Raw genomic sequence first — 13,350 nt, forward strand, 5'->3', positions numbered from 1 at the left:
CTCTTTTGAGAAGGCAGCAGACCATAAGACCTTCAGGCTAAACATTAACGTTTAAGGAGAATTTCCAGATCAGCTACCTTGTGAGTCAAACTTCTTCCTGGCTTCACAGTTTGCATGACACCACATGTATCAAGTTAAATGCTGGGTTTGCCATCATATGCTTCAAAACACTCACCTTTTTAAAATCAAATTTAAAGGGGCCTGTCTGCATTTATTTACTTATGCTATGTATTTATTTACTTAGAATACTTCCCCTTATTTCCAAAGAAACTTTTCTTTTTAAAGTCGCAAAACCCCTCCAAAGAGACTGATGTGAGATGAAGGTTGACACACACAGGAGGGCCAGGATCTCTTCACAATCATCCCAGAGTGCAGGACATGGAATAATGGGCTCATGTTATAGGAAGTCAGATTCCAGCTGGACATCAGGAAAAACTTCCTGACTGTTAGAGCAGTAGGACAATGGAACCAATGACCTAGGGAGGTGGTGGGCTCTCCCACTCTAGAGGCATTCAAGAGGCAGCTGGACAACCATCTGTGAGGTATGCTTTAAGGTGGATTCCTGCATTGAGCAGGGGGTTGGACTCAATGGCCTTATAGGTCCCTTCCAACTCTACTGTTCTATGATTCTATGTATCCTGGTAACGTCACGAGTACTAGCCAATCGACGCTACTCACAGCTAGCTTTTGCTGCAAGCTTGCAGCACTGTTTGGTTGGGGGTTTATTGGTGCTCAGCTCCAGAGAGCAAAGGTGCAATTGAATGCTTCCGAGGTGCTTCCAAACCAGTTCCTCTGCTCTGCGATTATTTTGTCTTTCTTCACCCTTAGACTGCATGGCCAAAAATAAAAAATAAAAAAATGAAGGAAGTAGGTTTTACTGTAGTCACAGTGACTCAGTGGATCCCACTGGGGGAAAGTTCATGCTAACACTATCTCTATAGGCCTTTCTACAGGAAGCTGGCTCCATTTATGGGCCCAGGGCCGTATCTTCTCGTTGAGTCACCTTGGAAGGAGGGGCGTCTTTCATATTGGTCTCTTTCAGCCAACCGACTCAGTTGCAGCTGAATCCTCTGCCCAACTAAGAACTCTCGGGTGACTACAGGGATAGCCAGGGTGCAACGATGTTTACCAGGTTGGTCGGCCACAGGTGCCTCACCACAACATGGAGCCTGGGAGCTCTGCCAAGGAACCCCTACACGATATTAACCCAGGCAAGGAGAGCACCTTCCTCCAAAGGAAAAGTCTGCGTGAATAGCAAGGCTGCTTCTCAAAGAGCATTTTCAGGTGGGTAAGAGCAGCTTTGAGCTCTGGTTTAAGGATGCTTTCCTCTAGGACGGGAAATGAGCTAAATGAGAGGTGGCATAGTTAATTGTAGGAAAATCCTAGAAACACCTTCCCCAACTTGGCCTCCAGGTCATATGAGTCCTAGGCAGCACAGCCAGTGGCCAGGGATGATGGGAGATGTCGTCCAAAATATCTGAAAGTAGGGTGACCAGGTGTCCTATTTGTACAGAGGACAGTCCTCTGTTTTGAAGAGCTGGCAGAGGATAGTTCTCTGCTTCAAAGTGTCCTCTATTTGAAGAGCAGTGTTCAGTCAAAATCCAGTTTGAAGAGAAGACAGAGCATGGGCCTTGGAGTTGCCCATGAATAGTGAGCAGCAGGCTTAGCAACAGGCAGGCCGGCCCCTTGATCAGTCTCTCCACTGTGTTGAGATGTCTTGTATTTCTATTTGAATACTAGCTCTTCTTTCCAAATGTGCATGTGCAGGTGTCATACAAATTGGTGTCCTCTTTTTTGGTGATGCATTTCCTCCTTTTTGATGTTGCATAATTGGACAGCCTATCGGAAGGGTACCGGGTTGGAGTAGGCTTCCCAAGGTCAATTGTCCATAGCTCAATGACAGAGCACCCGCTTTGCATGCAGAAGGATCCAGGTTACATCCCAAGCAACGTCAAACCAATTGCTGGTTTGTGAAAGCCCATTTCCCCAAGATTTGCAGCCAGCTAGATGAAAAAGTACCAGGCTAAGTAGGCCTAGTACAGAGCAGCTTTATACCTTCTAGAAGGTCCTTGTTCTGGAGTGTCTCTCTTCATCTCACACACATATGCAGACATTGGTTATGGTATTATTTACTAGTGAACAGACCCAGATCAGCATGGGTTGGACTAGATCTTTGTCTGGCACAACAAAGTCTTCCAGGGAAATTCCACAACTGTCAGAATTGGACTCATTATCCCCATCCCATTTGAGTGAACCCAGGCCCACTGGCACCCTAGTCATAGCCCCTGCATGGTGCATCCCCATAGCCTAGGGTGACCATATGAAAAGGAGGACAGGGCTCCTGTATCTTTAACAGTTGCCTAGAAAAGGGTATTTCAGCAGGTGTCATTTGTATATATGGGGAACCTGGTGAAATGCCCTCTTCATCACAGCAGTTAAAGCTGTAGGAGCTATACTAGAGTGACCAGATTTAGAAGAGGGCAAGGCACCTGCAGCTTTAACTGTTGTGATGAAGAGGGACTTTCAGCAGGTTCTCCATATATACCAATGACACCTGCTGAAATTTCCTTTTCAGTACAACTGTTAAAAATACAGGAGCCCTGTCCTCCTTTTCATTTGGTCACCCTACCATAGCCCCTTAAGGGAGCATCTGCCCACTCCATCCTGAGGACAGAGGTACATGGTTGTCCCCTCCGCGCTGGCTTCAAACTGTCTCAAGGCAAAGCTATGTGCAGGTTAGGAAAGTCTGCCACCTGGTGACCAAAGATGCTGCTGCAGGCCTTAAACACATGGACACATTAAAATTAATTCAGGTTAATCTAAAAAAATGAAATAACCCTGAGGTATGCATCCCTATGGTCCCCTTAGTATACATGCCATTTCCATGTGTCTAGGCTTCACAGTTCTGGAGCTATGGGGATGGGCAGATAGACACACATTCATTTTCATTACTATATCTGTTGCATTTCTATCCTCCATTTCTTCCAAGGAGCAGTGGATGGCATGTTTCAGCCCTCCCCATTCTATCCTTCCAACAACCCTGTGAGGTAGTTTAAGCAAACAGAGTTAGCAACTGGATCAGAGTCACCTATAGGCTTCTGGGTTGAAGCCAGGATTCAAACCACAGCACATTCCAATACACTATAGCCTCCTGTGTTAATACAGGTTCTAATTATTACACTCGCACCCAAACCCTAAAAAGTGGAGGTCGTGAGAGGCACAGGTGTGCATTTTTCTTTTAACTGTCTTTTGTTTTCTTGCAAAAATTAGTCTTCTGGAGCAGAAAGGAAGAAAGGAGGGGGGGACCCTCTCCTTTGAGATAATCTGTTTCTTGAAGTATGTACCGTGGGGTTGCAACATTGTTATAACTTCCAGGCTTGGCAATTTATCCGTGGGGCTTTCTGCCCACAAAACTATAAATCATTTAGAGACTATTTTCTTTGCAAAGGTTGTTCGGAGAACTGCGCGCGTTATTGATTTCAGTAAAGGGAATTACTACAGGGAGATGAGACATTTGCCATTTCCACCTGGGATGAGTTTTCGTTTTTATTTTTTATTTTGTTTTAAAAAAATATTATCAGGATGGAGACAAACTTCCACCATGCTTTAATAAAGTTGATTGGGGAGAAAAAGTCAGGTCACCTTGAAATGTCCTTGGCACTCCACCTGCCTCCCAAAGGACGCTCCAAGGAGATTGTCTCATTTGGAGTTTAACTGAGATGCTCAAAACCAACCCTGTAACTCAGGTGGAACATGAAAAGTGCCCCTCAATGGGAGCCATCTGGAGCACATGCTCTTGACCTTCGATTATATTTTAAAGGTCATGGCACATTCCGAAATGAGAAAAGACCTACTGAGTTTGACAAAAAGATACTGCTGTGGACAGGGCGGTTTAAAAAAGAAGAGGACATCCCAGCACTCTTGTCGTAAGTACTTTACTACTTATTTATTACGGTCTCCTTAAAAGGAAGATGGAAGATCGACAAAGCTGGAATTGGTGATAGATTAGATTTTAACCTATCTGCTGATTTTCTATGGGCAATTACACTCCAAACAACCCACAATACACACAAAAATATTATTATTATTATTATTATTATTATTATTATTATTATTATTTATTTATTTATATAGCACCATCAATGTACATGGTGCTGTACAGAGTAAAACAGTAAATAGCAAGACCCTGCCGCATAGGCTTACAATCTAATAAAATCATAGTAAAACAATAAGGAGGGGAAGAGAATGCAAACAGGTACAGGGAAGGGTAAGCAGGCACAGGGTAGGGAAAGACTAACAGTAGAAAGTAACAGTAGAAGTCTGCACAACATCAAGTTTTAAAAGCTTTAGGAAAAGAAAAGTTTTTAGTTGAGCTTTAAAAGCTGCGGTTGAACTTGTAGTTCTCAAATGTTCTGGAAGAGCGTTCCAGGCGTAAGGGGCAGCAGACGAAAATGGACGAAGCCGAGCAAGGGAAGTAGAGGCCCTTGGGCAGGCGAGAAACATGGCATTAGAGGAGCGAAGAGCACGAGCGGGGCAATAGTGTGAGATGAGAGAGGAGAGATAGGAAGGAGCTAGACCGTGAAAAGCTTTGAAGGTTAACAGGAGAAGTTTATATTGGATTCTGAAGTGAATTGGAAGCCAATGAAGAGATTTCAGAAGCGGAGTAACATGGTCGGAGCGGCGAGCCAAGAAGATGATCTTTGCGGCAGAGTGGTGAACAGAAACCAACGGACTGATGTGAGAAGAAGGAAGGCCAGAGAGAAGAAGGTTGCAGTAGTCCAACCGTGAAATAACCAGTGCATGAACAAGCGTCTTGGCAGAAGAGACAGACAAAAATGATCGAATCCTGGCAATATTATACAGGAAAAATCGACAAGATTTAGCTACTGCCTCAATATGAGGAATAAAGGAGAGCGAGGAGTCGAAGATAAAGCCAAGGCTACGAGCTTCCTTGACCGGAGTAAGCGTAACATCATTGACAGTAAGAGAGAATGAGAGAAAAGAGAGAAAAGAGAGAAAGAGAGAAAAATAGCAATAACAATTCATTCAGGCAACATATCATATCAGACATTTCAATCCTAACTGTTGGGCTGCATCCGGACTTAATCATATTTAGAATAGACCCATTGAAAACAATGGGACAAGTTAATGATAACTAGCTAAAATGATTTTATTGATCTGCTCTAATTCTGGAGCCAACCCAGTTTAATCAGTATGATAGGAACACAGCTGCCCATTCTGTGCAAATTCATGTCTTTTGCTCCACTATCATGTCTGTTAAAACTAAGGCTGACCCAAAATGCCCTCCTCCCAATTTCGCTTTGGGGAATGACTGGGGGTGTGTGGAGCAGGACAAAGAGCTTCGCTAAACAAGCTATTTATAGCACACTCATGTTTGCCACTCACAGAGGTTTGTGGGTCCATTAGACAATGATGTCAACAGTCATGATGTCTCCTGCACTATCCCCTGGAAATTGTGCCTTTTAAAAAAACCAGAGATAATGTGGTATTATCCGGATATTGCAGCCTCTCTTTGCCATTAGATGGCACTGTCTCATTAAAACATAACGGGGCCTTTCTGAAATGGAACAAATCACATGGTTGCATGTGAAGGAGCTTGTCATGATGGTGGAAGACTGCGAAGATAAAAGCCACGGTAAGGTGCGGGGGTTTTCCGGGGGTTTAAAAGCCTTTAAAACCTGTTTAACCAGAGATGACGTTAAGACAAAAGGACAGAGCATGTGTAGATTGTGGACCATTAAGGCTTTTACGTCTTTAGTAGGGGTGTGCACGGACCCCCCATCGACCCGCGGGCCGATCCAAAAATTTCGCATCGGCCCGCTCCGCGCCGCTCCGCTCATACTCCGCTCCTCTTCGCTGCGGAGCTCCGGCTCCGAATCGGAGCTCCACAGTGGAGGGGAGTGGTGCCAGGTAAGGCCAGGAGAGGAGGGCGGGGGGGGTTACCGGGCTCTGCCGCCGTCGCCGCCCGTGCAGCGGTGACGGCAGAGCCTGGTAAGGGACCAAGGGGGAGGGGGGCCTTACCTGCCTTCGTCCGCAGTCCGTCGGCTTCTTCAATTGAGCCCCCGGTTCAGCCAGGAAGTCTGGGCCGTGCGGCCTAGACTTCCTGGTTGAACCGCGGGCTCAATTGAAGAAGCCGAGGGACTGTGGACGGAGGCAGGTAAGGGAGAGGAGGGGGTTTTACCGGGCCCTGCCGCTGGACAGCGGCAGGGCCCGGTAAACCCACTTACCTTTCCGGCGGAGCTCCGGATCGAGGCAAAGGATCCGCCTTCACCTCGATCCTCTTCGCCACGCTCCGCCGGCCCCCCAATCCTCTTCACCTCCGCCTTAAGGGGAGGCGAAGCACCCCGCTCTGCTTCTAATTCGCCAGTCCGATTAGAAGCGGAGCACATCCCTAGTCTTTAGCTCTTATAGCACAATCCTATACAAGTCTACTCAGAAGTAGACTCCCAGGTAAGTGTACATAGGACTGCCGCCTTAACTACTCTGTCTCCAATCACACAGAACTAAAGCCCAAGTCTCCCCCCACCTCCGATACGCCTACACAACCATTATTTCCCATGTCACCCAAAATACATTTAAGTGACAAGCAACCTTCCTCTGGAGAAACTTCACCAGAGCTGTGTGATATAGGAAGTGAAGTGTGTGGGCGTTGATCATTATCTCTGCCCCAAAATAAACCAAACCGATTTGGAAACATTAATTTATTCCCCCCTGCTTTGGAGGGGAGCTTTGTAAAGCAAATGTGTATAGAACCCAACTTCTCCGACAAGCCAAGATGAGGATTTCTTTCATCACAATGCTCCATAGCTAAGGGGCAGGGGAAGACGATTGAAATGTTTTCTTTGCCTTCCCAAATTGTCCTTAAGATCCCTCCCTGAAAATTTTGGTAATCAATATCTACCAAAAGTTCCATATTTGAAGTCCATGGCTTCTTTTGCATGTCATGCTAAGTCACAGTTTAGCTTTATGTGGAATTAACTGGTTTGAGATTTGGGCTCATGTGTGTTCTCTCTCTCCTATTCTCCTTCTCCAGCACAGCTACAAGGATATTGGGAGTCATTCACTTCCTCTTTTAAACTAACCAGACTTCCCTATTATCTCCAAACTTGGAGAACTCTAGCTCGGTTAAACTAGGGTGACCCTATGAAAAGGAGGACAGGGCTCCTATATCTTTAACAGTTGCATAGAAAAGGGAATTTCTGCAGGTGTCATTTGTATATATGGAGAACCTGGTGAAATTCCCTCTTCGTCACAACAGTTAAAGCTACAGGAGCTATACTAGAGTGACCAGATTTAAAAGAGGGCAGGGCAGCTGCAGCTTTAACTGTTGTGATGAAGAGGGAATTTCACCAGGTTCTCCATATATACAAATGACACCTGCTGAAATTCCCTTTTCAATACAAGTGTTAAAGATACAGGAGCCCTGTCCAACTTTTCATAGGGTCACCCTAGGTTAAACTCTTGTTCGTTAACTTTGAACTTGGCTTATTTAAACAAACCATGGTTTACATTAAACACAGGGTTCCCCTGAGTTCAAACAAAATGGGGAACTCAAGTTGGTTTAAGAGCATCTCCACACAAGCAATTTATTGCATGCTCATAATTAGTTGCCCACGGAAGTTTGTGGGTCATCAACTTCCAATGCCTTTCACGCTGTTTTCAGGTGGGAATCTGTCATTTTATAAAACCCTGAAAATACAGTTATAAATAGAAAACACACTATAAAACAGCCCTACCTGCTGGCGATATGGCCTTCTCAGTGGTGGCCCCCCCAACTGTGGAATGATCTCCCCGATGAGGTTCGCCTGGCGCCAACATTGTTATCTTTTTGGCGCCAGGTCAAGACTTTTCTCTTCTCCCAGGCATTTTAACAGCATTTAACAATGTTAAGTTTGTTTTTAATGGACCCAAGAATTGTTGTTTTTAAAATGGATACTGTTGTTTTTAGACTGTTGTTTTTATGTTTCTGATGGGTTTTAAAATTTTGTATACTTTTTAATGTTTACCATTTTTAACTGTTCTAAACCACCCAGAGAGCTTCGGCTGTGGGGCAGTATATAAATATAATGAATGAATGAATGAATGAATGAATGAATGAATGAATAAATAAATATGGGAAGGAACTAGCAAAACCAGGGGCGTGGGTGTGTATTTTGCCGATTGTTAAACCTGCAAAGACTCCAGAAGACAAAGCCCCAGTAAGGCTGCGGGATTTTTGCTGGGTGTGGAGAGGCCCTAAATGTTGGAAACAGAAGTGCATTCTGCCAATCTCCTTGCAGCTGTGCTACAGGAAAGGGGGGAAGGAGAGGGTATAAGCCTGAATCTCACAGCTGCTTGTGCACAGAGCCCTAAAACTACGTTTCGGTGCAGATTTTCACATCCCAGTCCCCTTTAGATGTTTTGGATTTCAACTGCCATCATCCTTAGCGCACATGGTCAATGCTCAGGAATGCTGGGAGTTGAAGTCCAAAACATCCAGAGGCCAGGTGGGGGAAGGCTGGTTTGGCATTACATGCAAAATGCATCAGAATCCGATAGACAGCATTATCTGGAATATTTGTTCAATATTTGTTCAATATTTGTTCTCTAACAGTTGTCATGTGACAGCACTTGATAGCTTTCTTGTAATGGGAATGCAATGGAAATTGTTAGTATATTGGGCGAATTGCAGAGAAGTTCTGCTTTGCTTAACAGCTGATGCTTTCTTTAATGGGCACTGATAGCTAGATGAATATGGATGGCTTTTGATGGCTGGTGCCTACTAGGCGTTGGGCACACGTTGACTGTACATGCACAACTGTAGCTTGGCAGTTGGAAGAGAGCCAGCGAAGGAGGGAAGAATGGAGAGATCCTGTGTTTTTTCAGCTGCCTGGCATGAAGCAGCCCAAGGAAGTCATGAAAATTACAAGCTATTTGCTTTCAGGCTGCTCGCCTGACCTCTTGCCTCCTCCTATTCAACTGGTCTATTTGTAAAAAAATAAAGCGATATTACAAAGAAGTTTGAAGCACTTGAAGTCTCCAGCATGTCCTCCTGACAAAGAAACGGGCCCTTTAGCACAGAGATAGGGAATGTGTGGCCCTCCAGATGTGCGTGCCAAGACTTTTTTTTTTTTTGCATATGGTTTGCTGCTCTAATGAAGTTGTCTTCATAAGTCACCCCACTGGTCCATCTAACCCAGCATGCACCTCTTTTACTCTATCAGAAGTGGTTCCCATCACCTGCTTCTTCAAGTGGAGATGCTGGGGACTGGGAATTGGTCCTGAGTCATCATCATCTCGGAGTGGTTTACCAAAGGAGATGCTACACCTGAAGCCCAGGGGAGAGCAACATGTGGCCCTCCAGATGTTTGGGCCTACAACTCCCATCAACCCTCACCATTAGATACACTGGCTAAGGCTGACGGGAGTTGTAAGCCAAAACATCTGGAGGAGCACAAGTTGCCCTCCCCTGCTGTAGCTCACGACTCTACATTTTTCTGTCATGATTCTATCGTTCTGCAGAGTTGAGGTGCTCAAGACTGCTCAAAACAAGTTGCGGATCCGAATATGCTACATCATGATCGCATTGACTTTGCTCGGATGCGTGGCCATGGTCATCTCTGGCAAACAGGTAAGAGCTTGTCCGGATTTATTTCTCAGGCCAAGAAAACAATTCTGCAACCTGGGAAAGGTTTGGGGACAGAGCCCATAGCATGCTGATGGGGGGACCCGGGGGAGGAAGCTAAGGGGAGGAGACAGAAAAGCAGACTAATGGGAGGAGTCAGGGGAAGAAGGTAAGGGGAGGAGTCAGAAGAGCAGGCTGAGGGGAGGAGCCAGGGAAGGAGACTGAAAGCGGAACAAAGTCTTAACCTGGTGCTGAAAAGATAACAATGTTGATAACAAGCAGGCCTCGCTGGGGAGATAATTCCTCAATTGGGGGGCACCCCCAAGAAGGCCCTGTCCCTTGACCTTCTGATCCTCCCTCCAAGGAGGCAATTGGAAGAGGGATTTAGATGACAATTGTAGTTTCTGAATAGGTTCATGCCAGGAGCAGCACTCCATCAGGTATTGCAGTCCCAAACCATGTAAAGCTTTATAGATCAAAACCAACACCTTGAATTGGGTTCAGCGAGTAGCTCCTTCATGGGCCAGAATGGGTGTTGTATGTTCACACCTTCTTGTCTCTGTTATCAAGCTGGCCACTGCGTAATGCACAAGCTGGAACTTCTGACTCATTGCAGTAATCTAACTTGGAGGTTCCTAGAACATAGACGTCTGAAGCCAGATTATCCCTGTCCAGATAGGAACATAGCCAGGCCAAAATTGGTAGGGTGACCAAATGAAAAGGAGGACAGGGCTCCTGTATTTTTAACAGTTGTACTGAAAAGGAAATTTCAGCAGGTGTCATTGGTATATATGGAGGATCTGGTGAAATTCCCTCTTCATCACAACAGTTAAAGCTGCAGGTGCCCTGCCCTCTTTTAAATCTGGTCACTCTAGTATAGCTCCTGCAGCTTTAACTGTTGTGATGAAGAGGGAATTTCACCAGGTTCCCCATATATACAAATGACACCTGCTGAAATTCCCTTTTCTAGGCAACTGTTAAAGATACAGGAGCCCTGTCCTCCTTTTCAGAGGGTCACCCTAAAATTGGTAGAAGGCACTCAGGCCACCTGTGCCTCAAATGACAAAGATGGCTCCAGGAGAACCCCCAAGCTATGAACCTGCACTTTCAGGAGGCATACAACCCTATCCAAAACAGGTTGAGCATCCTCCATCCAATCAGAAGTTGTAGGCCAAAACATCCAGATGTTTTGGCCTACAGCTCCCACTAACAGCATCTTGGTCTTGTCTGGATTGAGCGTCTGTTAATTAGCCCTCATCCAGTCCATTGTCACAGCCAGGCACTTATCTAGGGACATAGGAAGCTGCCTTATACTGAGTCAGACCCTTGGTCCATCAAGCCCAGTACTGTCAACACTGACTGACAACAGTGGCTCTCCAGGGTTTCCGGTCAGAATTTTCCAGCCCTACCTGGAGAAGCCGGGGATTGAACCTGTGGCTTTCTGCATGCAAAGCATGTGTTCTACCTCTGAGCTATGTCCTTTCCCCTTTGAGCTACAGCTCCTCCCCCCGAGCTAAGACAGACCCCTCCCCCTCACATATCCAGGCATTGATCTAGCACTTAATTCATGTTATGCATTTTCAAAGGCCGCTAAAAGAGAAGAGTCGTTGTTAAAGATTAATCTAGAGAAGAAAGCTCAGTGGAGAATCGAGAGAGAGAAGGAACGGGAATCCACAGCTGCAAAAATGGAATGACCACGACAATGAGAATCCTTGCAGGCGACGAGTGATACATGTGTGGTGTGAACAAACCTTTGCTCCTTCAACCTTGAGACTCAGGTGTCAACCTTATGCTTGCTATTGTCTATCTGGAGAAACTAGCGAAGCCCAGAAGGTAGCAGTTCTCAAGGCTTCAGTATTTCATTTGAAAGTGTCCTTAACCTGGCTGGCCACTGAAAATGTTGTTCTGTTCCAGACCTGAGTTGGCCGATGGAGAACCTATGGACCCAAGTGACAGCTGCTGATGTCAGGATAACCAACCTTGAAATTTGGAGGCAAATAATCAGCCTGTGGAACATTACAAGATCAAACATCACTCTGCACGTCTTTGCATTGTCCATCTATGCCCAACTCTACCCTCTCCATACACTCACAAATAATTAGTTAATAACGTTCATTCCTCTGTATATAATAAATGATGACAGTCTGTAAAATGGGTGCAAATGTGTTTGATTTTTGCTGTAAGACATGCAGGTTTTGTTATAGACTCTTTGGATTTTTGTAGGATTTGGGGGTTGTGATTTGATGCACTCTTACCTGGGAGGAAATCCATTCATAGCTGGGTTGGGGATCTTTCATCCCAGGGATCAACTCTGACCCTTCACTGTACAGTTTTTTCAGCCCCTGGGCTGAAAGAGATTCCATAGGCTTGCAGTCCTGGCCACTTCTTTTCAAGAAACCATGTGGGGAGAAAGAGATGGGTAGGGATACATGAGCAAGCACACAGGACCATGGGCTAGAGAGTGTGTGGGAGATGCAGCCACACAAATGACAAGTATTGGTTCCTCTCTATTTGGGTCTGGTTAGGCCTCATCTAGAGTATTGCTTCCACTTCTGGGCTCCATAATGGAAGAAGGACGCAAACAAGCTGGACCGTGTTCAGAGGAGGGCAACCAGGATGTTCAGGAGTCTGGAAACAAAGCCCTGTGAGGAGAGACTGAAAGAACTGGGCATGTATAGCCTGGAGAAGAGAAGATTGAGGGGAGACAGGACAGCACTCTTCAAATACTTGAAAAGGTTGTCACACAGAGGAGGGCCAGGATCTCTTCTCGATCCTCCCAGAGTGCAGGACACAGAATAATGGGCTCAAGTTACAGGAAGCCAGATTCCGGCTGGACATCAGGAAAAACGTCCTGACTGTTAGAGCAGTATGACAATGGAACCAGTTACCTAGGGAGGTTGTGGGCTCTCCCACACTAGAGGCCTTCAAGAGGCAGCTGGACAACCATCTGTCAGGGATGCTTTAGGGTGGATTTCTGCATTGAGCAGGGGGTTGGACTCGATGGCCTTGTAGGCCCCTTCCAACTCTGCTATTCTATGATTCTATAAGTTCTATCCCTTCCATAATAGCTGGACAAAACTTTTTTTCCCTGGCAGGGGGCTCCTGTACTCTTAGTTACAGCAGTGTGACCAGCAGAAACCAAGCAGATGCAGTATCTCCCAGCAGGCAGCTGTGGAGACAGGAAACGCATCGCAAGCTAGGAGCCATACAAGAAAGGGCAGCGACTCGGAAGGCAGTTATGTGCAGTGACCTTTGGATTCTCCTGGAAGTTGCCTGAGTTTGTCCGCTGTGTCGAGGCAATACTGAGTTGATTTCACATGCAATCGATTTTAGCATCTGCACTGAAAAATCATTGGAGGGCTGGTATTAAAAACTCACCATGAAGCTGTGTGAAGCTACAAGTAACTTTTTCAGAACAGTGACGCAGCCCTGGAAACAGCCACAGTTGCATTCAGCCCAAACGTATCTTTTCTTCTCCAGGATTGAGCTCTGAAAAGAAAAAATGGAAAAGAGGAAAAAAAACCCGCTTGCAGTTCTTCAACGTTGAAGCAGAAGCTGTCCGGGCAGAGCACTGATTGGCCAGTGCCCGTGTGGCCACCAAGAAATCTCCCCCAAATCATTTAAGAATTATTTAACATTTTCATTGAAAAAATATGAAAAGTGGTGAATGGATGGATAAATGACAGCCGTGCAGCATCAAAAAATATGTTGTTTTATTTATTTAT

The 13,350-nt window shown here is 45.6% G+C and overlaps 1 protein-coding gene across 1 annotated transcript; it reads left to right on the forward strand.

The window, feature by feature from the left end:
* Window positions 1-1,020: 1,020 nt before the first annotated feature.
* LOC134409200 (protein FAM162A-like) lies at window positions 1,021-11,777 on the forward strand. The gene is made up of 4 exons (XM_063141808.1): window positions 1,021-1,284; window positions 3,821-3,926; window positions 9,523-9,631; window positions 11,212-11,777. The coding sequence occupies exons 1-4, from the start codon at window positions 1,122-1,124 to the stop codon at window positions 11,317-11,319; spliced, it is 486 nt and encodes a 161-aa protein (XP_062997878.1). The 5' UTR covers window positions 1,021-1,121; the 3' UTR covers window positions 11,320-11,777.
* The last annotated feature ends 1,573 nt before the right edge of the window (window positions 11,778-13,350 follow it).

The sequence above is a fragment of the Elgaria multicarinata genome, chromosome 15 (genome assembly GCF_023053635.1).
Source record: "Elgaria multicarinata webbii isolate HBS135686 ecotype San Diego chromosome 15, rElgMul1.1.pri, whole genome shotgun sequence".
Lineage (NCBI taxonomy): Eukaryota > Metazoa > Chordata > Lepidosauria > Squamata > Anguidae > Elgaria > Elgaria multicarinata.